Source organism: Vigna umbellata, chromosome 7 (genome assembly GCF_029865625.1).
Source record: "Vigna umbellata cultivar VRB3 chromosome 7, Vumbellata_1.0, whole genome shotgun sequence".
NCBI classification, from domain to species: domain Eukaryota; kingdom Viridiplantae; phylum Streptophyta; class Magnoliopsida; order Fabales; family Fabaceae; genus Vigna; species Vigna umbellata.
The window spans coordinates 34,836,874-34,864,782 of record NC_142171.1 but is presented as its reverse complement, the minus strand read 5'-3'; the positions used below and the strand labels follow the sequence as shown (position 1 = coordinate 34,864,782).

Genomic DNA, 27,909 nt, shown 5'->3' with positions numbered 1-27,909 from the left:
TTAGCTTTAAGTTTTTCCGCAACAAAAAAAAAATCACAAACCCCCCCCCACTATGTGTTTGACCTAAGACTCGAACCACATTTGGTCCTTGAGAGACGACCTAGGAGTCACTTCCTAGTCTATACTGCATTCTTATATGCACAACTTTTGTGGGAGGTGCGACCCTCACAACATTGGTCTTACCAAGTTTTATTACTTGAACGATTCGGTCATACTTGCCGATTGAAAACAAGTTTGTGACATCATAATTTGGTGTTCATAAATTTGTCCATCAGGAATCAATGTAATCTTTTGAAGCTCTCATATATGGAATTTGTTTTTACATCTTTTATTTAAGATCTATGCTTTCTTTCACCATTAGTTAGGGTTTTTCCTCTTTGCGTAATGCTTGCATTGTTTAACTCATTCGATGCATGATTATTGGTTTTGTCGATACGGGCGCGTACGGGGAAGTCTAGATCCGGGGAATTTCTCCCAATATTATATTGGTTGTCGTTAAGCTCCTGCACTTATGAACTGATCATTAGGAATGCTAGGAATTGTATGAACTCGTGATTAGGGAGAAGCCTTCTTGAAAGGTACTTTAGAGAGTGGCATTAACAATGATGATTTGAATGTTGAATTCCTAAAATATATGAGAGTGGATAAGATGAAATTGACCCCCAACAACATATTCATACATATATTTCATTGAAAGTGTTTATCTTTTGCTTTTTGCCATTGATCAAAAACTTCATGCATACATATTTAATTTTCGTCTTTTGCATATAAAATCCAAATATTTCGTCTTTAAGTCTTAGCTAATCAAGAAACCACACAACTAAACTAGGCCGTGAGTCCTTTGGGAAGAACGATACTTGGTCTTACCAAGTTTATTACTTGAACGATACTTCTTTATTTATTGATTTATTAGACAAAGTTAATCTATTTATGTGTTACATGTTCATTACTTTCATGTTTGTGTTGTGTTGATCATTGCAATTCACTATGTTATATATGTGAGATTTAATCTGTGATTGCATGAAAATTGTTTTGGAAAAGAAAAACCACATGCACTTTAGTTGAACTTAAATTGTGTAGCAAAACAACAGTTTTAAGTCCACTTCATTATGAAGTAAGTCGATTAAAAGTCCTGGCTTTGCACAAACTTTTCCAAAGTGTGCTGTGAGAATTTTTGAAGAGAAAGTTTTTCAAAACTATGTTTTTAACTGTTACAAAGTCGACTATGTGCGCAAGCCATTCGACTAAGTTTGTTATGTTTTGAAATTCTGTTAATGCTTGTCTTAAAGTGTCTAACGACTATATTTTTAAATATGTTTGACCAAGCATTAATTGTGAATCAACTGCACTAATTGCGTAATCAATTAATTGCTATGACTGCTACTAACTTTTATAACTGTCATGACTATATTCGACTTCATTAGTGGCAAAGTCGACTGAAGAGCGTCAAAATTGTGAAAAACTATATATTGACGCAAATTTGAATTCTGTAAGAAGTTTTGAGAATTGATGGGAAAGTGCATACCTAGAGAGAATATACTAAATGACATTTAAGAGAATGGGAAAGAAATTAAAAATGGAAGAGATTAAGGAAGAGGAAACTTATGACTTGAAGATGCGCCACTTGAAGGAAGCTCCAAGATAAGCACGAAAGGAGGACCGCCACTTGCTTGAGCAAGATAAGATCTGCCCAAAATAGGGACTTTGGAGACAGAATACTATCTCAAAGAAGATTGCAAAAGTGCAAATCAACTCAAAATTCAATTGATTCAAGGTAAGGTACAAAAAGGAGACCCCTAAGCCTTCTTATATAACCTTTGGAGTGAGCTAGGATGCAAGATCTAGGAGATGTGGGACTTATGAGTGTGGAGGCTGTCCAGCAGCTGCTGTAGTTCCTCTAGGGACTTTTGAGTCCCACATTGCTCAATTCTCTCCACTCCAAAGGGTTTATAAGGCAACTAGTTCTCCTATAGTTCAAAACATGAAAACTAGTTATGCTATCTAATGCTACACGCCTAGGACGCCCATTTCCTCTTCTTTTCTTTTTAAAACCAAGCCATGGAGAGTCCCACATTGCTTGTTCTTAAAGAGAAAGAAGAGTTTATAAGCGTTTATTCACAAGAACTAAGAGAAAGAAATCAAAGAGGCAAATACACGCCTATGAAACCTATTCTACTTTTTTTGGTACAAATGTATAAAGAAGACAAGAAGTAAAATGATTGCTTTTAGCCATGCTTCTTGTCATCCTTTTATTCTCTTCATTACTTGGCCCATCCATGATCACATCATCCCCCCAAGGTTGGAGAGGATTCGACCACGAATCTGTGAAATCTGCAAAAGGAGAAAGATCAGCCACATTAAAAGTAGGATGTACAGTATAGTTGTCAGGCAAATCAATCTCATATGCATTATCATTTATTTTGCGTAGGACTTGAAAAGGACCATCTCCTCTAGGATTGAGTTTGGATTTTCGTTGCGAAGGAAATCCATCCTTACGCAAATGAACCCACACCCAATCACCAGAAAAGAAAGTAACCTTTTTCCTACGTTTATTGACATTAGATGCATGCTTTTGGTTGGTGTGTTCAATGCACGTCTTCACTCTATTATGCAAATCTTTAATGAATTGCGCTTTGGACACACCATCTAAGCACATGGACTCAAGGTTAGGAAGGGGAAGGAGATCCAATGGAGTGAGGGGGTTAAACCCATAAACAATGTGAAAAGGAGAATGAGTGGAAGTAGAGTTGACAACCCTATTATATGCGAACTCAATATGGGGTAGCAACTCTTCCCACTGGCGTGGATTGCCCTCAAGACAACATCTCAACAACTGTCCCAAAGTTCTATTAGTCACCTCAGTCTGACCATCAGTTTGTGGATGACAAGTGGTAGAGAAAAGAAGTTTAGTACCCAACTTGTTCCACAAAGATCGCCAGAAATGACTAAGGAACTTGGAATCTCTATTAGAAACTATTGTCTTAGGCAAACCATGTAGTCGCACAACCTCTCTAAAGAATAAGTTAGCAATGTGGACAACATCATCTACTTTGTGGCAGGGAATAAAGTGTGCCATCTTTGAAAAATGGTCCACTACCACAAAGATAGAATCCATCCCTCGCTGTGTCCTAGGTAAACCCAAAACAAAATCCATAGAAATGTCAACCCAAGGACTACTAGGCACAGGCAAAGGAGTGTACAAGCCATGAGGGTGGGTGGTGGACTTAGCATGCTTACATGGAATGCATTGATTACAAAACTTAGCTACATGTTTATGCATATGCGGCCAATAGAAATGCTCATGAAGAATAGCTAAAGTTTTTGCAATCCCAAAGTGCCCCATCAAACCTCCCTCATGTGCTTCCTTAATTAAGAGAAAACGCAATGAACTCTTGGGCACACAAAGGCATTTATTTCTGAAAAGAAAGCCATTGTTAATGAAAAAATCCTTGTGTGGTCCATGAGTGCATTGGTCAAATAAAGAAGAGAAATCACTATCATCTTGATACAATTCCTTGATGTGATCAAACCCAAGAAACTTTGTTTCAAGAGTAGTCAAAAGAGTATGTCTTCTTGATAGTGCGTCCGCAACTATATTAGAAGAACCCTTCTTGTGTTTGATTACATAAGGAAATTGTTCTAAGAATTGCACCCACTTAGCATGTCTCTTATTGAGTTTGCCTTGGCTTTTCAAATGTTTTAGAGTTTCATGATCACTATGGATCACAAAATCTTTTCAAAGTAAGTAATGTTGCCAAGTTTGCAAAGCTCGAATGAGAGCATATAATTCCTTATCATAGGTGGAATAATTTAAGTGACTCCCTTTAAGCTTCTCACTAAAGTAAGCAATAGGGTGTCCTTCTTGAAGAAGCACGGCCCCAATGCCTACATTAGAAGCATCACACTCAACTTCAAATGACTTAGAAAAGTCAGGCAAGGCTAAAATGGGAGCATGAGTTAACTTGTCTTTAAGGACTTGAAAACTCTTTTGCTGCTCATCCCCCCACTTAAAACCTACATCCTTCTTAACTATGTCACTTAAAGGAGCGGCAAGAGAAGAAAAATTAGGCACAAAGTGACGGTAAAAACTGGCTAGGCCATGAAAGCTCCTCACATCCTTGATGTTTTGAGGAATAGGCCACTCCTTAATAGCATCAATTTTGGAGGAGTCGACTTTAACTCCTTGGGAGCTAATAACAAAGCCTAGAAAAACTACTTGCTCCATGCCAAAGATGCACTTCTCTAAATTAGCAAATAATGACGCCTCCCTTAAGGCTTGAAGAACACTCCTAACATGCATGCAATGATTATTGAGAGACACACTATAAATGAGAATGTCATCAAAATAGACCACTACATATTTGCCGATGAAAGGTCTTAGAACATGATGCATGAGATGCATGAATGTGCTAGGAGCATTAGTCAAGCCAAAAGGCATGACAAGCCACTCATATAGACCAAACTTGGTCTTAAAAGCGGTTTTCCATTCATCCCCTTCTTTGATTCGAATTTGATTATATCCGCTCTTAAGATCAATCTTGGAAAATATGGTGGAACCATGAAGCTCATCTAATAAATCATCTAACCTAGGAATGGAATGCCTATACTTAATGGTGATGTTATTAATTGCCCTACAATCTGTGCACATGCGCCATGAACCATCTTTCTTAGGAACAAGTATGACCGGCATAGCACATGGACTCATGCTATCTCGAACCCACCCTTTGGACAACAAACCCTCTACTTGTCTTTGAATTTCTTGGGTTTCCATGGGATTTGTTCTATAAGCTGGACGGTTTGGAAGAGAAGCTCCTGGAATAAAATCAATTTGGTGCTCAATTCCTCTAATAGGTGGTAAACCTTTTGGAGGATCTTGAAACACATCTTGGAACTCCTCTAGCAAACTATCTAGCTTGGAAGACTTAAGGATAGGAGTGGATGTGAGACACTGGGATGGAACAACACAAAAGATAGGTTCCCTTTTTTCAATAACTTTAATTACCTCTTTATGAGAGATGAGGAGATTATTCTTGACCTTCTCCTTTTCTTCACCTCTCTTGGATTTCATGATGAGGTGGTCCTCATGTATTTCCTTTGGAGTTAGAGGTTTTAAGACGACCTTGCGCCCTTGGTAAGTAAAAGACATTCTATTAGTAAGACCATCATGTTGAACATTTCTATCAAATTGCCATGGTCTTCCTAATAAAATGTGAGTTGCTTCCATGGGTACAACATCACAAAGAACCTCATCTTGGTATTTGCCAATGGAAAAGGAAATATGGACTTGCTTATTTACCAAGATTTCACCCTCCTCACTTAACCATTGAAGTTTGTAGGGCTTGGCATACGCAATAGTGGGTAGCTTGAGCTTTTCCACTACGCGTGTGCTAGCCACATTAGTGCAACTTCCCCTGTCTATGATCATGGAGCAAACCTTGCTAGCTATAAGACATCTAGTGTGAAAAATATTTTCTCTTTGAGTCGTTTCAGAGTCCTTGTGGACTTGACCCAAGAGACGTCTTATAACTAGTAGGTCACCATCAAATGGAACCTTGTACTCATCTTCACTAGAGGAAGAAGAAGAGTGAGAAGTGTGTGAAGGTGAAGAAGGAGGAGAGTCATCGGTGACAACCTCTTCTCCTCTAATGCACATTGCCCTCTTGTTTGGGCATGCAGATGCAATATGACCATGACCCAAGAACCTAAAACATTTTACTTGACTAGGTCGCGTTGGTGACTTAGGTTTGGAAGAAGGCACGGTGTTAGTAGAAGATGGCCAAGATTTATGAGAAATCTCTCTAGAAACATCCTTTTCCTTTTCCCTTGATGATGAGCTTTTGTAAATATTGTCTTTTGAAGAAGTGGAAAATTTGTGGCGATAGGACTCTTTTCTTAAAACTTGTCTTTCAACTTTCATAGCCCTATGTACCACAATATCTAAATCCTCATCATCATGGAGCTCTACAACATCTTGGATGTTTCTATTGAGACCACTTATAAATCTAGCTATTTTCGCGGAGTCAGTCTCATTAGTGTTAGTATGGTATAAGAGCACTTTGAGCTCACGCGCATACTCCTCCACACTTCGTCTACCCTGAGTAAGCCGTTGGAGCTTAATCAGGAGGTCCCTATGGTAGTATGGAGGTACGAAGCGTTGGTACAACAAGCACCGAAAATGTTCCCAAGAGCTCGCGGGTGAGCCCCTAGTAATGTTCATCCTAAGTAGCCATTGCATGGCGTATCCCTCTAAGGCTAAAGTAGCTAGCTTTACACGCAAATGTCCGTGTACATCATACAAATTAAAAACTTGTTCTACTTTAGCTATCCAATCTAAAAATACACTAGGATCGGTGTCTCCCTTGAACCTTGGCAAAGACAACTTTGGCATTGCAAGGTTTGGATCCAAAGCTTTGTCTTCTTGCTTTTTCTTGGAGGAACCATGCTCATGACCATGAGAGTGCTTTCCTTTTTGGTCTTTACCTCCGTGTCTAGCCGTTTGCTAAGGGTGTCAAGTTGATGTTGCATTTGTTGGAAGGCCTTCATCAAATCAAATTTACTGGAAGGGCTTCCATGGTGGCTATCTCCATTGGATGAAGCACGGCTGGAACCTGCAGACATGGTAAGGAAAAAAAAACTACACACAAAACAGGTTAGAAATGGTGGATACACACGGTCCAAACAGCAACCACAAAACAGTAGCACACTCACGGTTGCACTCAAAGCATGCAAGGAAAAATGGCTCAAAACTCACGGTAAAATGGCTCTCAAGACAAAACAAGGTCAGCACTCTTCTTTTAAAAATAGTATAATGTCTCACAAGTTCACTTTGAGAGCACCAACTCAAGTCTAAAGCAAATGGAAAGATGTATAATCCACCCTCAATGCAAAGGAGCCAAATCAAGACAGCCCACATGGTAGAAACCAAAAAATGAATGAAAACTACAAGACAAATGATGGAAATGGAACCTAAAAATCAAGAAACTTGGCACACACTAAGGAGGCAGCAATCTAATGGTTTTATGAAGACAAAACAGCAAGAAAAAAGGAGGCAAAAAAGTGGCACAAAATGAACAAGACAGCAACAAACAAATTGACACAACTAAGAAGTAAATCACACCAACATGCTAGGCATACATGAAGAGTAAGATCAAATTAATGCTGGAAATAATTTGGCAAACCTCAAACCTATATATTATGTAATTGTAGTAAAATAGAGGCTCCAAATGAAGCTAGCAAACACACCAACAATGAAGATAGCTTACGGCCAGACCAGCACAAACAATGCAAAACAATTTTGAATTTTTTTGTGGTGCATGCAGTTTAGGAGATTGGCTAGTCTCGGCCAAGTAAAATTGAGGTGCTTAGGTGTGTTTGCACAAAGCTAATATTTGATTGGTTTAAGACCTCTACTAATGCAGAATATATAAGCAAAGTTTACACACTTAAATCCTATGATGATCAAACTCAATTCAGCATACAAACACGGAGATGTAAAAAACTCTTAGCTATGCAATTTCAGAAAAATACTCTAGAAAACTCCTAAAGAGGACAAACATATGACTCAATTCAAAGTTAACAAGCAAGGAAAGACACATACAATCCAGCCAAGACAAGAAATTAAAGCTGGAACAGCAAGCAAAAAGGAATAAGGACACCTACTTGTTGAAGACTTCCAATAGCATTGTTGTTGTTTGAAGAAATGTCAGCATGGATAAAGTTCTGGATAGCCACGAGACTCACCTCCAAACTGTGATATGAAGTGTTGAATCCTTGCTTAAGAGTGTTGGGAGGTCTTAGCACCGTCCAATTATCAAATCCAACCACCACAAGTACCAAACAACAAGCAAACAATGCAAACAGATTAGAAGTCACTCAAACAGTAAGCACTGGACTGACATAGGGGAGTAAAAAATTTACTGGGAACAGCACAGAACGAATTTGAACAAAGTAAAAACTATACGTGAAAATAGACATCCAGACGAAACTTTGAAAAAAAATTGCATGGAAAACGGACTAGCAATGAAGCTAAACTAAATCATACAAGTTGACTGTATTTTCACGCAGAGGCTGGGCGAGACCGAAAATGGCTCAGCGTAAATGAACATATCTAAGCTATTCTACTCTAGCATGCAATTCCTAAGAGATCAAAAACCTAAGGCTCATGATACCACATGATGGGGAAGTGCATACCTAGAGAGAATATACTAAATGACATTTAAGAGAATGGGAAAGAAATTAAAAATGGAAGAGATTAAGGAAGAGGAAACTTATGATTTGAAGATGCGCCACTTGAAGGAAGCTCCAAGATAAGCATCAAAGGAGGACCGCCACTTGCTCGAGCAAGATAAGGTCTACCCAAAATAGGGACTTTGGAGACAGAATACTATCTCAAAGAAGATTGCAAAAGTGCAAATCAACTCAAAATTCAATTGATTCAAGGTAAGGTACAAAAAAGAGACCCCTAAGCCTTCTTATATAACCTTTGGAGTGAGCTAGGATGCAAGATCTAGGAGATGTGGGACTTATGAGTGTGAAGGCCGTCCAGCAGCTATTGCAGTTCCTCTAGGGACTTTTGAGTCCCACATTGCTCAATTCTCTCCACTCCAAAGGGTTTATAAGGCAACTAGTTCTCCTATAGTTCAAAACATGAAAACTAGTTATGCTATCTAATGCTACACGCCTAAGACGCCCATTTCCTCTTCGCTTCTTTTTAAAACCAAGCCATAGAGAGTCCCACATTGCTTGTTCTTAAAGAGAAAGAAGAGTTTATAAGCGTTTATTCACAAGAACTAAGAGAAAGAAATCAAAGAGGCAAATACACGCCTATGAAACCTATTCTACTTTTTTTGGTACAAATGTATAAAGAAGACAAGAAGTAAAATGATTGCTTTTAGCCATGCTTCTTGTCATCCTTCTATTCTCTTCATTACTTGGCCCATCCATGATCACATAAAGAATCTAACAAATTGTGTGATAATTTTCAGATTAGTGTTGTCTTATAGATTTGGGAAAAGCTCCAAGAACTCTTAAAGAAAATCGTGGTGTTCATCTTTGGAGATAGCTTGAAGAGCAAGGATTGTGTCCTTTTACTGTCTGATCAAATTTGCATTGAAGATGTCTGTTTTGGTGATCAGGAATTCAATCTTGTGAAGATTTGTGTTGTTGCCCTGTTGTGACTACAGGAAGAGGACGTGCTGCATTCTGAACTTTGAGGGGTTTCTCAAAGGGTTGAAGACGGCAAAAGAGGGGACATCTTGCTGTTGGTCTTTGTGTGTTGTATGCCTATATTTTGATTACAGGGTTAGAGATGTGTTTTATATTTTTGACGTGGAGGTCTCTATAAAAGCCTTGTTGTAAAAATCTTGATCATTATAATGCATTTGCTTTCTGGTGAGGAAGGACACTAGATGTAGGCTTGGCCGAACTAGTATAAAAAGCAGCGTTTGATTTTTCTATCCCTACACTTTTACTTAATTGACTTTGTACTGCGTTTAATCAACTTTATTTTCGCTGCACTTAAAAATCTTTTTCTTTGTGTTTCAAGAAAGTTTTTAAAGTCATCTACTTTGCAAAAAAGATTTAAAGAAAACATTGGTTTTGTATTTCACCAATTCACCCCCCCTCTTGGTGTTGAAAATTAAGCCATTCTATTTTAATATTTTTAAATATGTTGACCAAGCATTATGTAAGAAGAATAACGATTTTACACTTTCATATCCGTTTTCAGTGAATGATCTGAGTTCTTACAGAACAGAGAAAAGCTCCAAAAAACAAGAATTACCATGGTGATAAAGTCTTGAAGATTTCTTGAGAAGCAAGGTTGATATACAAAGTCTGGTCGTTCTGCACAGGAAGGTGCATTCTGCTTGATCAGGAAAAGCTTTGGCAAACATTGAGTGTTGCTAGTTTCCCTGTGGTGTTACAGGAAGAAGAACTTGGTTCTTGACTTTGAGGGTGTCTCAAAGGGGTTGACAGCAGAAAAGGAGTGTTCTTGCTGCTTGTCTGTTTTTGTATTGCCTATAGTTAGATTAGTGAGTTAGAGAGGTGATTTACATTTTGACATGAGGTTGTTGTAAAGCCCTTGGTGTAAAAACTTAGATCTATATAGTGCATTGACTTCCATCTCGGGTTGATTGGAAGGACACTGGATGTAGGCTTGGCCGAACCAGTATAAAAATTCAGTGTTTGAATTTTCTTATCCCTTCTTTCTGCATTAATCGATTATACTGTCATTACATTTGATTAAATAAACTGCAGCATTGCACATATTCTTACTTACGATTCAAGAAAGTTTAAAGACTTTCTCTTTTGTGAAAAAGATTTTAAAAACAAACATTTTTATTATTTTAATATTTTTAAATTGTTCTATATTTTGAAAGAAGAGTTAATATAATTCTTTTATTAAATTTGCGTTGTTGTAATTCTATAGTGCCATTCGATATTTATTATTTATATATATTATTTTCGTAAAGAAAAAGTTAATTTTAATTAATCATATATATTTCATATTTTTCTTAAACAGTATTGTTATAAATTTGTTATCGTTAAATTAATAATAATTGGTATACTAAGTTACCACTCAAATAAAATTGAGAATTAAATTAAATATATTTTGATAATACTGAAAAGAAAAATGTCTATTCAATACAAGGAAGAATTAAGATATTATAGTATATTTTTATTTGTTAAGTAGGTTTGAAATATTTGAAGTTTTGTTTAAATTTTTATATTCTATTTTGTTGTATCTATTGTCAACAAAAAATCACGAATGGACAAAAGTATGTGACTATTTACAGAACTGTTCTTTTTTTTTTTCTATAATTTCTTTCAAGTTTCATACTTTCATAAGAAATAAAAATTAATAAACAAAATAATTAAGAATTGTAAGATACTTGTAGTATAATATTTATTTTATAATCTTGTCTAAAATTAACGTAACAAGTTTGAAATACTTTGACAAGTAAAATCTCTTAAAAAATGTGATTATCTTTCAAAATAAAAATCATTAAAAAGCTAATAGATATATAATAAAGATATTCAGAGATAACAAATGTGAGAATAAAGTAGTTTGCTATACATTCATTTTTAATATTTTTATTGGTAAAAACTAATTGAAAGTAATAACTTTTACAAGGTTTTTTTTATTATTTAGTGAATTTTCCTTCTATTATACATATACAAATTACAACATTTTAATAAACTTAAAAGAAATATATTAAAAATAGTGTAGAGTCAATACTTTTTTAGTAATAAAAAATTACATAACTCAAACCAATTTTTTAATATTTCTATAAATTTGTTAGTTTTTACGCTTAAAAGGAAAAAAAATCTTTTCGCACATTTTCTTTTCTTTTATATATATATATATATATATATATATATATATATATATATATATATATATATATATATATATATGGGGTTTGCTAACGCGCGTACGCCTGTTTTTCAGTTGGTACATTTTAGCAATGTGTACCAGGTTTTAGTAGACAAAAATATCCTTATATATCATGGATTCTAAGTTTTAAGGTTAAGGGTATTTTAATAATTTTCATTCTCAAAACTAAAAAAGGAAAAAAAGAAATCCCCCATACCCTTACTCACCTCTCTCATTCCTCTCAACTCTTTCTCTTTCCTCTTTCTCAACTCCAATCTTTTCTCTGTTATCCCTACTGTAGTCCCAATTGAAAAAATCAGAAACACTTGCTGTTAAACAATCTTACAAAAAAATGATTTTATAATGAGTTTTCATCTTATAATTTTTGTCTTATCTAATTTTATCCAATTTTCACAAGCATAAAGGAATTGATAATTGACCTGAAAAAAATCAGAAATACTCGTTGTTAAACAATTTCTTACAAAAAATGATTTTATAATGAGTTTTTATTTTATAATTTTTGTCTAATCTAATTTTATCTAATTTTCACAAGCATAATGACATCAAAGGAATTGGTAATTGGCCTGGAAAAAAATTAGAAACACTTAGTTGTTAAACAATTTCTTACAAAAAATGACTTTATAATGAGTTTTCATTTTATAATTTTTGTCGTATATAATTTTATCTAATTTTCACAAGCATAATGACGTCCTAAAGAATTGGTAATTGGCCTGAAGGGTTTTTTTAGAGATGATGATTCAACAAATACAGATGATGAAATTAGAGAGGTTAGTGAAGATGGTGAAATTGAAGAGATCTTGAATGAACCTTTGCCTTGAAGGTGAATATGTCAATGACTCAACTCTTTACAAAGGAAATTTTTTTAAAGGCATGTGTTTCTGATTTTTTTCAATTGGGGCTACGGGATGACAGAGAAAAGGTTGGAGTGAGAGAGATGAAAGAGAAAGGATTGAAAGAAATGAGAGAGGTGAGTAAGGGTTTGAGGTTTTTTTTTTTTTTTTTTAAGTTTTGAGAATGAAAATTATTAAAATACCCTTAACCTTAAAACTTAGAATCCATGATATATAAGGATATTTTTGTCTATTAAAACCCGGTACACATTGCTAAAATGTACCAACTGAAAAACAGGCGTACGCGCGTTAGCAAACCCCTATATATATATATATATATATATATATATATATATATATATATATATATATATAAAATTCTAATTCTTATCGTAAACACCATAAATAAAAGAATACGTATAATAAGAACAAAAAGTAAAATAATTTTAAATAGTTATACTACATAAAATTATAAAAAATTGTAATCTTAAAATAATGATAAATGAAACTAACAAGGTTATTTTTACAGGTTATTTTTTTATTATTTAATCCTTCTGTTCATATTTTTTCTATTTCAATTCTAAGTAGTAACAGACTACTTAGAGAGTACTACGAGTTCTTCTGTTTTCTTCTTTTGTGAGTTGGAGGGGTGCGGAGAGTTTGATACATTATGAGTGTTCTTGGTCCAACGAGGACAAAGTAGCCATTGGGGGAAGGTACTGTTGTATCTTCCGGTTTCAATTTCTTTTATGTTCTTGCCCGCTTAAAGTTTAATTTATTGTTTGTTTTCCGTTTCTTTGTTGTTCTTCTTGGTGCATCTTTTTCGTTTCGCTCCTTCGTGCTTCTCTTTGCTCCTTCCAATTCGTTCAATATCGTTTTCATCACCACTTGTGTGCGCGTACTTACGGCGGCATTGCCTCAAGCATTGACAGTAATGTTCCGTTCCCTAGACTGACGAAAAGGAGGGTTGTAAGGTTAATGAGAGAAAAGAGCATTCCATGGTCGTTTGGGATGAAGGAGTGAGAAACACCGAGAGAGGGAGTGGTGGTATAAATGCTGGAATTGGGAGACAAAGATACAAAACGAAAGTAGAATTTTGGAGTAAGGAAAGAAATCGGAAAAAGGTATGGGACCTCACCTTTCTTGTGATTGTATAACATCTGAAATGTATTGTATTCCTGAAATTGGGTTATTTGATGTGTTTTTTTTGTATTCTTGTTGGTTCTTGAACTAATGTTAGGGTCGAAATATTGCTCCTATATATGCAAGAACCTGCCAACATTTATACGAACACCATTCTCATTAACTTTCTTTTCTCTTTTCTCATAACTCTATGTTTTCTTTTCCATCTTCAACACACCCAGGTATGAAAATGCAACTCAATTCACCTTCAAATTTATACCTTTTTCGTAAGTTGCGATTTTTTTATGTGGGTTGTTGTTGTTGAAAGGGGTGGAAGAAGGGGGGTGGTGTTGAAGCTGAGAATTGGGAAAAGGAGTGAAGAAGGTCCAAAATTGGAAGCTTGAAGAAGAAGGCCATAAACACGTATATAGGGTAAATATTCTAACAATTGAGAAGACAATGCAGATGTAGGAATCATGTATTGAATCTGTAAGTCCTGAGAACCCTATTCCTTCCAATAGTTTTTTTGTCCTAATTTCTAGCAAATTTATTGGTTATATCTAGTTGGAAAAATATGTAGAAGATTAGAAAATGTTACTCATATACTACTACAGGTGATTACTTCAGTGGTCCTACTAACCCTCTGTCTTAGGTTGATATTTTTTATCATGACGTATAAACTAAACAGGCTTTGATATTTTTCTTTCATCGCCACACACAATCAAATTGTAGCTTCCTGTTAGAAATATTTTTCTTAAACACTATAAATTTTCACATCAGCAAGTGTCCTTGTATGTTGACCTGGTATTGGTGCATGTTGATATATATTAGTGTGCCCTGAATGTTGTATGTTGACCTTGTATGTTGACATCTATTTCAGATATGGGTTTATGGAAACAGTTTTGAGGCCTTCCTTGCTGTTGTTAATCCCAGAAAGGAAGTACCTGAATAATGGGCATAAGAAAATGCTATATCCAAGGACTTCAATTCTCTCAGTGAAGATGCTAGAGCAAAAAGTTACATACTTGAAGAGCTCTCAAAGATTGCAAAGGAAAAGGTGTTTTTTTATGCTTTTCTTAGACTTACTGGTGAAACTTTAAAGGAAGGTTCAGTTGTTTTAGATTATGTCTTTCTTCAACTATCTTCATTCTTTTTCATGGTTGTAAGGGTAGAATGACAGTACATTTGAAGCATCCTTGATAGAAGAAAGAAACGCTCATACCCTAGCCATAGTCCCTACCGAAATTGGGGAGCTTTTGTTTATCAAATTTCAAAATTCTACAATTTAGTGAGGTGTGTGGTAGATAATATGTACAACTGTTTTGTGCATACACATGGATTATGGCTTTAGATTCACGAGCTGGTGCGGCAAGAAATTGTGATCCAGCTGGATGGGGTCTTGCTCTGGTCTGTACTCCAAGTACAACTATTTATTCAGTCAATGAGAGATAATTGGTAGGTTGTTCTTCAGTCAATGATGAATCACAATAGGATTCTATATATAATAGGGCACCACTCTATTTTTATGAGTATTAGTTCTGCACTTTGATTATAGTGTTCGCAGACACAAGATTTTGGATTTTGGAGTTTTGCTCTAGGTTACTTGGGAGTTTTTCTCAAGGTTACTTGATAGCATTTTGAATTTGAATCATGGTTAAAAAAATCATCTCATGCATGTGTATTTTGAATCCATTTAAATAATGTATATTTAACTTGTCTATTGACTTATATTCTCTTGTGATTAATGGGAGCTTGATATGCAAGTCGAATATCTCTATCAATATTTTCTCTTAAAACTTATAAGCAATGCATGGCAGTGAAACAGTGCAGGAGAAGCTGATAGGAAAACGTTTTGCAAGTATTTCTTCTTCAAATAATCAAGAAACGACATCAATTAAAGTTAATCACAATTGTCACCACCTCCATCCTCAACTATGTAATCATTTACTCTCTTTTCCTTTTCACATTACTTTTCTCTAAAATTGTTGTCTCATGTTTTTATGATGGACACCTACTGACATGGTTGATGGATATTTTATTGATTTAAATTTGCTGACATCTTTTGCATGTAAATCACACTATAATTTATCTATTACTATATTTTTGGGGGACACCTCTCTTTTGGATTTGTGTTGGTGTTGAGCTCTCTGAACTGTTTTATATGGTGAGAACTAAGAACTACATGCACAACTGTACATTACATGTTTTGATGACTGATTTACTTTTGCTGTATGTTTAATAAATTGTGTTCTGACTCAAGATTAAAGGTGAGTGCCACTTTATTGCTATGCATTGATATAAGCTGGTTCATTCTTTGAGTTCGGGTATAAATGAGTAATATGCAAGAAATTTTGCTGGTCATTGGTGTAAAGGCTATAATTTGGTGCATACTTTGAGTTCTACTATAAATAGGGGTTTGTATGTTAGAAATTTCACAAGGCATGGATATAAGTTGCTGCATTCTTTGAGTTCTGCCTAAAGGTATAGAGACAATGACTAGTCAGAGGAGTTATTTAATGTAAGAGTCAGAAGGTCAGATCTTTATCCTTAGATCTTAAGTGAATAGTATGTGGTCTAGAAAGTAAAAGCCATGCATCGTTTTTTAAATGACATGTGACCTTTAAGATTGACAAACATGAAACAACATGTATTGGTTTTTTTGTTTGTTTTGTGCCCATTAAGTAATCTGAATTCAACATAGTAATAACTTATGCTTCCTTTCAAAACAAAAAATAAAATTTAGAGAAATAAAAATAAAGACAACCATTTAAAATTTTTATACACAATTAAATAATAAATGAAATCATTTAACTTAAATAATGAGTGATCAAACTATAAAATTTAACATTTTAATAATAAATATTTTTTGTACACAAAATAGTCTTTATCACATTTAAAAAATAACTGAATAATTAAATTTATGTTTAAATATAAAAGCTGTTTTAGTTTGTAAAATATTTAAAATTAAAATGAATATAAGGTATAAGAAAAAAAAATTCATTGGACGGTCAACCAATGAGGCTAACGAATCTAAAAGGCAACCGAGAGGGTAGTGGTGTTTTTTACCGTGGTTGGTTAATAGAATCTAAAAGGCAACCGAAGAAGAGGGTAGTGGTGTCTTTTCACCGGGAAAGGTTAATAGAGGTGGCGCCAACATAATGTCACGTGGGCAGTGCATTAAATAAGCTCCCACTCACACATCACTTGCCACCTCACGGTAACTCTTTTCCTTTTTCTCTTCGAGTTTTCTTTTCTCTCTCTTTAGTTCTCAATTCGCATTCATTATGCACTCATTAGAGCATCGTTCTTCTCAGCGTGCGGTTCCGTTGCAGCAATGGAGTTTGAGTGCCCAACCGCCGCACCGCTCAACTCCGCCATGACTACGACGAGGCCTCCATGGAGCGCAACAAGAGCTTCGTCAACGCCTTGCAAGTTTCCTCTCTCTTATCTCTTATTTTTTCTTCTTTGCCGTTCTTGCTTTAATTTGAGGTCTGTGTTTGTTTGATTAACTTCACCCATGGCATTTCGGCTGCATTTTCTCTTTTTCCTTTTCGCAATTTCATTCGTCGCTTATCTTCTCAGCGTGTGTTTTCGGTTCCGTTGCAGCAATGGAGTATGAGCGCCCAACCGTCGCACCGCTCAACTCCACCATGACCTACGATGAGGCCTCCATGGTTTCGTCAACGCCTTGCAGGTTTTTTCTCGCTTATCTCTTATCTTTTCTCTTTTCTTTACCGTTCTTGTTTTAATTTCAGATGTCTGTTTGGTTGACTTTGCCGTTCTTTGCAGTTTGGGAGTTGTTTTCTTTTAGGTAAATGTTTTCTTTTGCTATTATTAGTATGATGTTTTCCAATGGGTTGGGTTGGTTGTCGTATCACTGGTTCACCTTGTTGTTGCTGGTTTATTACACAAGTCACTTTTGTTTATAGTGAGTACACAAATCACTTATGGTTGTCACCTCTGTGCAAACAACTTCTAATTATAATGTTTGGACCTTCCCTTATAGATAAGACTTTGTAGAAAAAAATAATAAGAACCTCTCAAGTGGTGAACAAGTTTAACTGTTCAAGTTTAATTCATGCTATAGAAAGTTACAAAAATTACAATAGTTTTGGACACTCACAAACAATACATAACACGCCACTATAACACTGGAAAATTGAAAGAATTAGACCATCTAGGGTGCCAACATTGGGATCTTGTAAGGTGATGGTTATTGGATTTGCCTGATTTTGACAATCATAATGAGCTTTTAGACCATCACATCTAAGGTGCTAAGTTTTTGAAGGGTTATATGAATCATGCAAAGAGTTAAAGTTTGACACTATGAATTCTCGAGCTTTGAAGTTAATTGGTTATGGTGTTGAGAATTTTAAAGTTCATGTACTTTTTAAGTCTAACTAAGTACTGTTTCTTTGTACTCATGTCATGTCCATGATTTTATACAACTAGTGCTAAATTTTATACAATCTGCCACGATACTTAATTTTAATTACTATATTATTTCCCACCAAAATGTCTAATTCATGTTTCTCACTATTTTTTTTTCAAAGTGGTGTAAATAGTTATGGTGTTTTCTATGCGTTCTACTGGCTTGTAAACACAAGGCAAATAAATAAATTTAAAATAAAATTCAGAGAGTTTTTAAGGGTGATAATTGAAAAAACTAAATTAATTTCAGATCTTTCTAAGCTAATTGTATTTCTTTTATTAAGTTGTGTTTAGGGTCTAATTTTTTGTTTTTTGTTTTTATGACATTTTTGATTTACAGTGTAAAATTCTTGGTTTTGTAAATGTGTTAATACAATGATTTTAGCTATTATTTTAGGGTAATTCTAATTTTGATTAATTCTAACTTAGTAAACACTATAATTCTCATTTTAATTCCTAGATATAGTGGAGATTAATAATTGTTCTGTGAATTCTACTCCATTAAAAAAGAAACTAGGATTTTATTGTGTTGAGAGTTAGTTCACTGTCATTTCAATTTAATGATTTTAACTAATAAGTTCTTTTATTTATAATTTTTACTAACGAGCCTTTGATTTTGACCGAGTTTCTAGCTTTGTTTTTGTTTTTGCATGCGGTACATACTACATAGTATTACAACTATGTGGTATTTTTTTACTTGAATAATAGTAAATAAATAAATAAGTATAAAATACTATCAACTAATACATGACTAAATTGAATGAATTTTTAAGAAAATAAAAGCTTAATTGAAAAATAAATAACTTTTTATAGTTTAAATGTTTATTTTTTCCTTTCAGTTTTAAAAAAATTAAAGAAAAGCAGAATAAGATTTTCTTTATAAAATGTTGAAAGTTTATAAAAGGAAACGAGTGAATTGAATGGGTGAGTACCAATCCAGGATGAATGAATTATGAGCATGGAGGTACATTTTATTTTGAATTCCCTTGCCTTCTGTTTTCTGTGTTTTTTCCATCTTAATTTTGTTGCTCGCTTGGAAGTAGTTACCTTACATGTGAGAGTTTTTTGCAGTATTCATGTGTTGACATTTGCTTGTATTTGGGGTTTGAGTATTTATTATTATTTTTGTGTCTATTTTGTTGTTTATTTGGTGGAGAGTTTGATCCTTATTGAGCTGAAAGGAGAATAAGATATTTCTACAATGAAGCTTTGTTTCTTATATTTTGAATATCTACTCTATTAAGAGAGTTTCAATTCTTTAATTATATCTCTATACTTATATTGTAAATACCTGTAGTCATAACTTAGTTAGATGAATTTGAAATTGCTTAGTTGTTGTTTAGTTGATTATAGTAGTATTAGGTTTGATCAGATTTTATATGTTCATTCTAATTTATATTTAGTAGATTAGTTTTAAATTTCAGCTTTGCATAGTGAATTTTTGTTTAGTATTTGTTTGTATTGTTTTTAAGCTTTCTACATTAATTTTTACCAATTAGAACTTGTTGAGATAGTTTTTGTTATATTTCCTTTGGTTTAGTAACTCATAATTCTGCATAGCTTTTAAATAGGCATAGTTTTAGTGGATAGATTTTAGTGAATAGGTTAAAATTCGAATCTGTCATCAATTTTAGTAGTTAACTTTGTTTCTAGCTTTGATTAATTGTCTGAAACTTGTAGGAATAAGGTAGTTAGTTTTTAATTGGTGTTTGTATGAGTACTTATGTTATGTCCTGTTTTTTTTTTATTTCATTTAGTTTCTTATATTTATAAATTCAGATTTTATATTTTCTCCCAAATGACTCAAATATGAGTTCAGTTAAGTAATTTTAAAGTCGTGTGCATAGTTACTTTGTTATTAGATATCACTTTTGTATTTAGTTGCAGAATAAATGTATGAGTGTGACTTCCTACAGGACCAATCCCTATGCAGGTAGCTTTCTTAATTAAATTCCTTGGTATGTTTCATTGAGCTGCTGAAACTTTACATTTATTCTGATGTCTACTGATGAATACTTGACATAGGTGGTGATGCATTGGAATTTCTGGTGCTGCATTCTTTTGGGATATCTTCATATATATTATATTTAATACCACGTGTTTGCTACGCTCAACTCATTATTTAAAATCTAATACTAACAAGAATTGTAGGATCTTTTTTGTCTTTGATCTATTCAGTAGCATTAGTCTAGGCATAAGCTAGTTTTTGTATTTTTAGTTTCAAGTTTGTAAATACCTGTAGTCATAACATAGTTAGATGAATTTGAAATTGCTTAGTTATTGTTTAGTTGATTATAGTAGTATTAGGTTTGTTCAGATTTTATAAGTTCATTCTAATTTATAGTTAGTAGATTAGTTTTAAATTAGTGAATTTTTGTATAGTATTTGTTTGTATTGTTTTTAAGCTTTTTACATTAATTTTTACAAATTAGAACTTGTTGAGATAGCTTCTGTTACATTTCCCTTGGTTTAGTAAGTCATAATTCTGCATAGCTTTTAAACAGGCGTAGTTTTAGTGGATATATTTTAGTGAATAGGTCAAAGTTCGAATCTGTCATCAATTATAGTAGTTAACTTTGTTTCTAGCTTTCATTAGTTGTTTGAAACCTGTAGGAATCAGGTTAGTTAGTTTTTAAGTTGTGTTTGTAGGAGTACTTAGTGTTATGTGTTGCTTTTGTTGATTTAATCCAGTTTCTTAGATTTATATAGTCAGAATTTATATTTTCACCCGTATGAAGAAAATATGAGTTCAGTTAGTTCAGTTAAGTGATTTTAAAGTTGTGTGCATAGTTACTTTGTTATTAGGTAGTGTTAAAATCATATTTTAGAACTAGTGCAGTTTTATTAACCTTATTTTATTAGTTAGTGCTGTAATTTTTAGTAGTACAGGTATATTTTGATTTGCTAATGATTCTTAGTAACTAGTTCAGTCTTTTGTAACCTTTTAACATTCAAAACTTGTTTCGGCACTTACCTTGAGGTTTTATTATAGGGTAGTTACAATTCTTGCATTCTAACTTAGACCGTCAAGTATGTTAGGCTTTAGGTAGACAAATTTTTGGTTTGTGATAGAAATAGATATTGTAGTAGTTCTTAGACTGTTTGAACCATTTTGAATATGTTTAGATAGCTTTTATGTTGTATATATGCCAGATTAGTGCAATTTATAGTTTCTATGTAGTACAACTTAAGATGAACCTGTTAAGTATATTGTATTTTTGTTGGCATATCTATTATTGATCCAGTTTCAGGTTTTTATCCCTGATTATAATGTCAGTGTTGCTGAATTGCTGACTTTTTGGTTAAAATTACTACAATTCAGTTCAAAACTAGTATAGTTAGTAGTGCAGTTCAGTTTATATTTTAGTTTTGTACAATTTGATAAAACAAAAAATAGTTCAGTTCAGCTTGTCTGAACTATTTTTTAGTTAAACTCAGTTTAGACAAACTAGTTTTTAGTTCAGTGTAGTTTTTAATAGTGCAGTGCAGTTAAATTTGATTTGCCCACCCCTAATATTCGGTGGTGGTAGTGATCCACAGGATTCTCTGGTCCATGCTTAATTTCCTTAACAATCAGCTGAGTGTTTTATCCTTTGAGTGTGTCAAGCTTCTAGAGAAAAAGTAGAGCGTAGTGTGCTTTGTGAGGTAAGTCTATTGGCAGATTGAAAGAGTTTAGCTTAACTGACTTGCTAATTGTTTCTTGTGAGATTGCTTAAACTTGAGTGCAATCGACATAACAAAAGAGAAAATTGCTATTGCATTTCCTTCAACTTGGGTAATTGATGAAGAATTTGGCATGGCTTATCGCGAGAAAAATCTACACCAATTGTGACTAAATCTTCAGTTGAACAATACGGTTAGTATGTTAATCTTTTTTTCCTTAGGTAATTCTTAGTTGATTGAAAAACTTTGTTTCATGAGTTGAAGTGCTTAGCATATGACAAATTCCCCTTTTGTACATAAGTTTGCATATTGGATCCTTGTTTATATTAGCGCTTAGCGGTTAGCGCTTAGAACATTTGACCTATTGCATAATGCATAAGGGATACGACACTGAGCATCGGACATATGACATAGTAGGGCTTAAAGTCTTAGGTCAGAGTATGATTAGGGATTAGGGCTTAGTATACTAAGACATAAGACTTAGGCCTTAAAGGTTAGAACTTAGTGCTCTGCCACTTAAGTTCAAATTTGTTCTCAAAGTTTGAATTGCTTCACCTAAATGGTTTGGTTGTTGTGGTTGTTTTTTGATATTTTATTTTTTTGCATATGATAGCATATTATTTTTATTTTCTAGCATTTTGTTCTTTTGAGCTTAATTCATATATACTGGTTGTGAGGGTGCCAATCCAGCAGAATGAATTATGAGCATGGAGGTAAATTTTATTTTGAATTCCCTTGCCTTTTGTTTTCTGTGTTTTTTCCATCTTAATTTTGCTGCTCGCTTGGAAGTAGTTAACCAATTAACCATGGTAATTTTACTATGTCTTTCTATTTGTTTTGTTACAAGTGATTTATACATCTTGTGGGACTCTTCGCAATAAATACTTTGCAGCTCAACTAGGAGTGGAGAAAGTAGTTGACTTCATAAATGGTATTCTTTGAAATTTGTAATTCCATATATTTCTTGTCCTTGTTAGAAAAATTTCGTTATCTACGATGAGTTATTATGTTTATCTTTTTCACTATGAAATTATTCAAGTTCATTATTGCTCTAAAACTAATTGAATTTTATTGGCTTTAAGGAAGAATAAGATACTTGCTGTTAGGAAGTTACGTGTATATGAGAGGAGAAAGAGAAATAATTAGAAGTTAGTTAGCCTAACTGCAATAACAGTTAGGAAAGGCGGGATGGGTAGTATAAAAGAGTGAATAATTGAATAGAGAAGGAGGTTGTTGTGTGAGTTGTACAGGAAGCGTGATTCCTGTAGGGAGAGGTTAAGCTCTCTAGATGTATCCAGACCTTGTATTCGTGTTTGTGAATAATTCAACGAGAGTTATACAGAAGTTTCTGGTGTTTAGTGTGCGTTTACCTTAGGTTCTTGAATTAGGAACCTAACATTTGGTCCGACCTGCCGGATTCGAGAGAGGGGTTGACGGAGATGGAGAGCAAAACGGAGGGAAGGTTGGAGAACCTTGAAATTACGGTAGAAGGGATTAAGGCGGAAACCGCTGCGATACGACGGGACATGCAGCAGATGATGCGGATCATGGGAGGAGGAGCGAACAATCAAGATGGAAGGTCTGACGGAAGCAGTAATTCAGTGAACGATAATCAAGAAAGACGTGACCAAGGTAGCTTCCAACAGAATTGGCGGAAACGGGTGGACCTACCGGCGTTTGAGGGAATGGAGCCGCACAGTTGGATTAGTCGGGCAGAACGTTTCTTCGACATCCAGAAGGTAGCGGAGGAGGACAAGGTGGAACTTGCCTACATTAGCATGGAAGGTAGTGCCAGTTATTGGTTTAAGGTCTGGAAAGATAAGGCAACCGATCGTTCGTGGACTGGTTTGAAGTTGGCATTGTTGAATCGGTTTGGAGGAGGTTTCAGAGGAACCGTATTCGAACAGATGGCGACGCTACGACAGGAGGGAACGGTAGAAGAATACGTCAGAAATTTCGAAATCTTGCTGGGCCAAACCCATGGATTGGCGGAAGAGTTAGTATTGGGGTTTTTTCTCGCGGGTTTACGAGAGGACGTTAAGGGACAGGTTCGTATCCAAGACCCCCAAGAATTCATGGTGGCGGTGAGAATTGCACGGGACGTGGAGGATGCCCTGTTCAAAGCGCGGGGAGGGGTGTGGAATGGCTTTAGGCCGAACACCACGAGTACGCGGGTTTCGTCGGCGGTCGTTCGAGGAGATGCCGATCGGTCATCGGTGAATCGACCGGGGGGGACGGCGAACAGTGGCGCGAACAGACGAGAAGGAGGGACGACAAGTGGTAGTGTAAGGGGAAGTACCGTCGGAGGTGGAGATAACAGGGCGCGAGCGGTGCGCAACTTACCTTACCCCGAATATCTGAAGAGGAGGGAAGAAGGACGCTGTTTCCGGTGTGGGGGTCCTTTTGCGCCGGGCCATCGTTGTGCCGAAGGGAGCTTGAGAGTTTTGTTGCTGGCGGAGGATGAGGAGGACGGCGGCGATGATGAAACCGATCAAGAAGTCAAACCGATGGAATTATCCGCATGCTCAGCGGGGGGTTTAACTCAACCTCGAACAATGAAGGTGAAGGGGAAGATCGAAGACCGAGAGGTGTTGGTCCTCATTGATAGCGGGGCCAGTCACAATTTTATTAATCGGAGGTTGGCGGAGGAGTTGGAACTAACTATTACAGATACGGCCCCGTATACTGTAAGTCTAGGGGATGGACAGAGAAAGATAACAAGGGGTTGCTGTGAGAAAGTCGTCGTTGTTCTGGGGGAGGCGGAGATTGAAGAGAAGTTTCATCTCTTTGAGTTAGGCGGAGTCGATGCTATATTGGGGGTGGAGTGGTTAGAAAAATTGGGTGAAGTAGTGTTAAATTGGAGGGCAATGACCATGGGGTATTGCACGGGGGGTAAAAGGGTGGTGATACACGGAGATCCTGCTCTAACCCGACAGCTGGTGGAGCCACAAGCTTTGTTGAAAATGACAGATGCTGAGTCATGGCTGATTATTTGGGAGTTGGGCCGAGTGGAGAATGAGCTGGACAGGGAAGAAGAAGTGGATTTGACAGAAGCACAGAGGGCAGAGATGGGGACGCTTCTGCAGAAGCACTACCGTGTTTTTCGAGAAGTGCAGGGGTTACCACCGACTCGAGACTTGGTGCACCGGATACCATTAAAAGAAGGAGAAAACCCAGTGAACGTCCGCCCCTATCGTTACCCACATCTGTTAAAAGGCGAAATCGAGAGGCAAGTGGCTGACATGTTACGAGCGGGAATAATACGACCCAGTTCGAGTCCATATTCCAGTCCGGTGATACTGGTACAGAAGAAAGATAAAAGCTGGCGTTTTTGCGTGGACTATCGAGCGTTAAACCGAGCGACGATTCCAAACAAATTTCCCATCCCTGTCATCGAAGAGCTCCTGGACGAGTTGAGAGGGGCTGCTTATTTTTCGAAGATCGACCTTAAAAGCGGCTATCACCAGGTCAGAATGGGGGAAGAGGACATACACAAAACGGCATTTAGGACTCACCAGGGCCACTACGAGTTCCTCGTGATGCCCTTCGGTCTCACGAATGCACCGTCAACGTTCCAGAATGCGATGAATGAACTGTTGCAAAGGTACTTACGAAAATTTGTATTGGTCTTCTTCGATGATATTTTAGTTTACAGTGCCAGCTGGGAGGAGCACCTGGGACATGTAAATATGGTGTTGGAAGTATTAGAAGGAAGTGACTGGATAGCTAACAAAAGGAAATGTGAGTTTGGGAAAAAGAAAATAGCGTACTTGGGGCATCAAATTTCAGAAGCAGGAGTTGAAATGGATGGGGACAAAGTCAAGGCCGTGGTAGAATGGAAAGAACCGAAGACTCTGAAAGCATTAAGGGGATTCCTAGGTTTAACGGGGTATTACAGGAGATTTGTGAGGGGATATGGAAAAATAGCTAAGCCTTTGACTGAGTTGTTGAAGAAAGGCAAATTTTTATGGTCAGAGCAAGCCAGTCACGCCATGGCAGAACTGAAGAAGGCGGTCACTACAGCACCAGTTTTAACTTTGCCTGATTTTAATCAGGAGTTCCACGTTGAATGCGATGCCTCAGGAGGGGGAATAGGAGCTGTACTCACCCAAAGCAAGAAACCCCTTGCGTTTTTTAGCAAAGCACTGTCCGAGACTTCCATGAACAAATCGGTATACGAAAAAGAGTTAATGGCGTTAGTGTTGGCCATCCAACACTGGAGACCTTATCTACTAGGGAGGAAGTTTGTGGTGCATACTGATCAACGCAGTTTAAAATATCTATTGGAGCAAAGGATTACTACATATAGCCAACAAAACTGGATAGCCAAGTTGATGGGCTATGACTTCGAAATCATGTATAAGAAGGGGAGTTCCAATACGGTGGCTGATGCTTTATCAAGGAAGGAAGCAGGAGAAATGGAGGAGGCAGAGTTACGAGGGATGTCCAGGTCCTACTGGCAGGATTTTCAGGAGGTATTAAAGGAGGTGGAAAGAGATGAGACGCTGAAAAAGATAATAGCTGACATTCAGAGGGATCCCGAATGCCATGCGGCGTATACTCTAGAGAATGACCGCCTGCACTACAAGGGGAGACTTGTAATATCCGAAACATCTACCTGGATTCCCAAACTATTGGCTGAGTTTCACGTAACGAATACCGGGGGACATTCTGGGGTATTTAGAACATATAGGAGGATAGCCCAGTCACTTTATTGGAAGGGTATGAAGAAAGCTGTCACCGCTTTTGTGGCTGAATGCGTGATTTGTCAGCAGCACAAGTATATGGCAGCTTCCCCCCAAGGGTTGTTGCAACCTCTACCGATACCGCAAGCAGTATGGGAGGAGATCACCATGGATTTTATTGTAAAGCTACCTAAATCACAAGGTTATGATGCTATATTGGTTGTGGTGGATAGGCTGAGCAAATACGCACACTTTATGGCACTTAGACATCCTTATTCGGCTAAAACGGTGGCGGAGGTGTTTATCCGAGAGGTTGTCAAGCTACATGGGGTCCCTGTTTCAATTGTGAGTGATCGAGATCCTTTGTTCTTGAGTACGTTTTGGAGGGAGCTTTTTAGAATGCAGGGGACACAGCTCAATATGAGTACTGCTTACCAGCCGGCCACGGATGGACAGACCGAGGTAATTAATCGGATTTTGGAGGGATATCTGAGATGTTTTTGCTCAGAGCAGCCCAAGAACTGGCATGCAGTGTTACCGTGGGCTGAGTACTGGTACAACACCAGCTACCAAGGAGCTGCGAGATGCACGCCGTTTGAAACGGTCTATGGAAGAGCTCCTCCATCCTTGAACAGATTTATACCGGGGGAGTCAGTGGTAGAGGCAGTCGCACAAGACCTCATGACAAGGGACGAGGCTTTGAGGCAACTGAAATTTCACCTAAGTCGTGCTCAGGATTTAATGGTGAATCAAGCGAATAAGAAGAGAAGAGATGTAGACATTAAAGTGGGGGATTGGGTCTATCTTAAAATTAGACCCCATAAGCAAGCATCCATACCAGTTCGTTTACATCCTAAACTAGCAGCTCGATACTTTGGCCCTTTCCAGGTGCTACAGCAGGTGGGCCCAGTGGCATTCCGACTACAGCTGCCAGAAAATGCACGTATACATGCAGTCTTTCATGTGTCACAACTCAAGAAAGCGGTGGGATCAAAGAAGGTTGAGAAGGGTCTACCAACTGAGCTACAAGCAGAAGGGCCTACATATTGGCCAGTGAGAGTGTTGGGGACGAGGCAACGACAGCAAGGGAATGAGAAAATACAACAGATCCTGGTTCAGTGGCAGGAGGGTGGCAGCGAAGGAGCTACGTGGGAAGACGTGTTGACTATCCAAGATCAGTATCCTGATTTTAATTTCAACCTTGAGGACAAGGTTGCTGAAGAAGGGGAGGGTAATGTTAGGAAGTTACGTGTATATGAGAGGAGAAAGAGAAATAATTAGAAGTTAGTTAGCCTAACTGCAATAACAGTTAGGAAAGGCGGGATGGGTAGTATAAAAGAGTGAATAATTGAATAGAGAAGGAGGTTGTTGTGTGAGTTGTACAGGAAGCGTGATTCCTGTAGGGAGAGGTTAAGCTCTCTAGATGTATCCAGACCTTGTATTCGTGTTTGTGAATAATTCAACGAGAGTTATACAGAAGTTTCTGGTGTTTAGTGTGCGTTTACCTTAGGTTCTTGAATTAGGAACCTAACACTTGCTGAAATGGGAACTGTTACCCAGTTTTTGGGTCCACCATTAACTGTCAACGATCAAAATGTAACAAACGTTTGGTTGAAGATGAAAGTTAAGGTACAATATTACATTTGATTTGTTTCTTCAAATATAATTAGTTGTAGTAATTGTCTGCAATTGAAAATTGTTTGTTTGTCTTATCATGATTTTTCTTTGTTGTGTAGCTTGGAGGCTTGAATTATATACTACCCGATGAAGTCGTAGTTGT

At 36.4% G+C, this 27,909-nt stretch overlaps 1 protein-coding gene and 1 long non-coding RNA gene across 5 annotated transcripts; one reads left to right on the top strand and one right to left on the bottom strand.

Annotated features, from left to right (window-relative positions):
* Positions 1-1,953: 1,953 nt before the first annotated feature.
* On the bottom strand, positions 1,954-6,618 carry LOC148195843 (uncharacterized). Its single transcript, XM_088095301.1, has 3 exons — positions 6,481-6,618; positions 4,994-6,427; positions 1,954-2,331 (listed from the first exon to the last, which is right to left on the bottom strand). Exons 1-3 carry the CDS (start codon positions 6,616-6,618, stop codon positions 2,281-2,283), a joined length of 1,623 nt encoding a protein of 540 aa, XP_087951427.1. The 3' UTR covers positions 1,954-2,280.
* A 6,204-nt stretch (positions 6,619-12,822) lies between these two features.
* On the top strand, positions 12,823-15,078 carry LOC148195842 (uncharacterized). 4 transcript variants are annotated; one of them, XR_015780713.1, is made up of 4 exons: positions 12,823-13,352; positions 13,469-13,592; positions 13,679-13,839; positions 14,231-15,078. It is a non-coding gene; the product is annotated as an uncharacterized LOC148195842 (long non-coding RNA). The 4 variants fall into 4 exon arrangements; XR_015780710.1 differs by lacking the exon at positions 13,469-13,592; XR_015780712.1 differs by lacking the exon at positions 13,469-13,592 and having other exon boundaries at positions 13,593-13,839.
* Positions 15,079-27,909: the final 12,831 nt, after the last annotated feature.

What these genes read in the sequence shown, in the direction of transcription:
- LOC148195843 (XM_088095301.1), bottom strand. Translation starts at nt 6,618, where the DNA reads ATGTCTGCAGGTTCCAGCCGTGCTTCATCCAATGGAGATAGCCACCAT. An exon ending in GCAAACGGCTAGACACGGAG is followed by an intron (nt 6,428 to 6,480) that starts GTAAAGACCAAA and finishes GGTTCCTCCAAG; the next exon opens with AAAAAGCAAGAAGACAAAGC. An exon ending in CTCATAAAGAGGTAATTAAA is followed by an intron (nt 2,332 to 4,993) that starts GTTATTGAAAAA and finishes CTCCTTTTGCAG; the next exon opens with ATTTCACAGATTCGTGGTCG.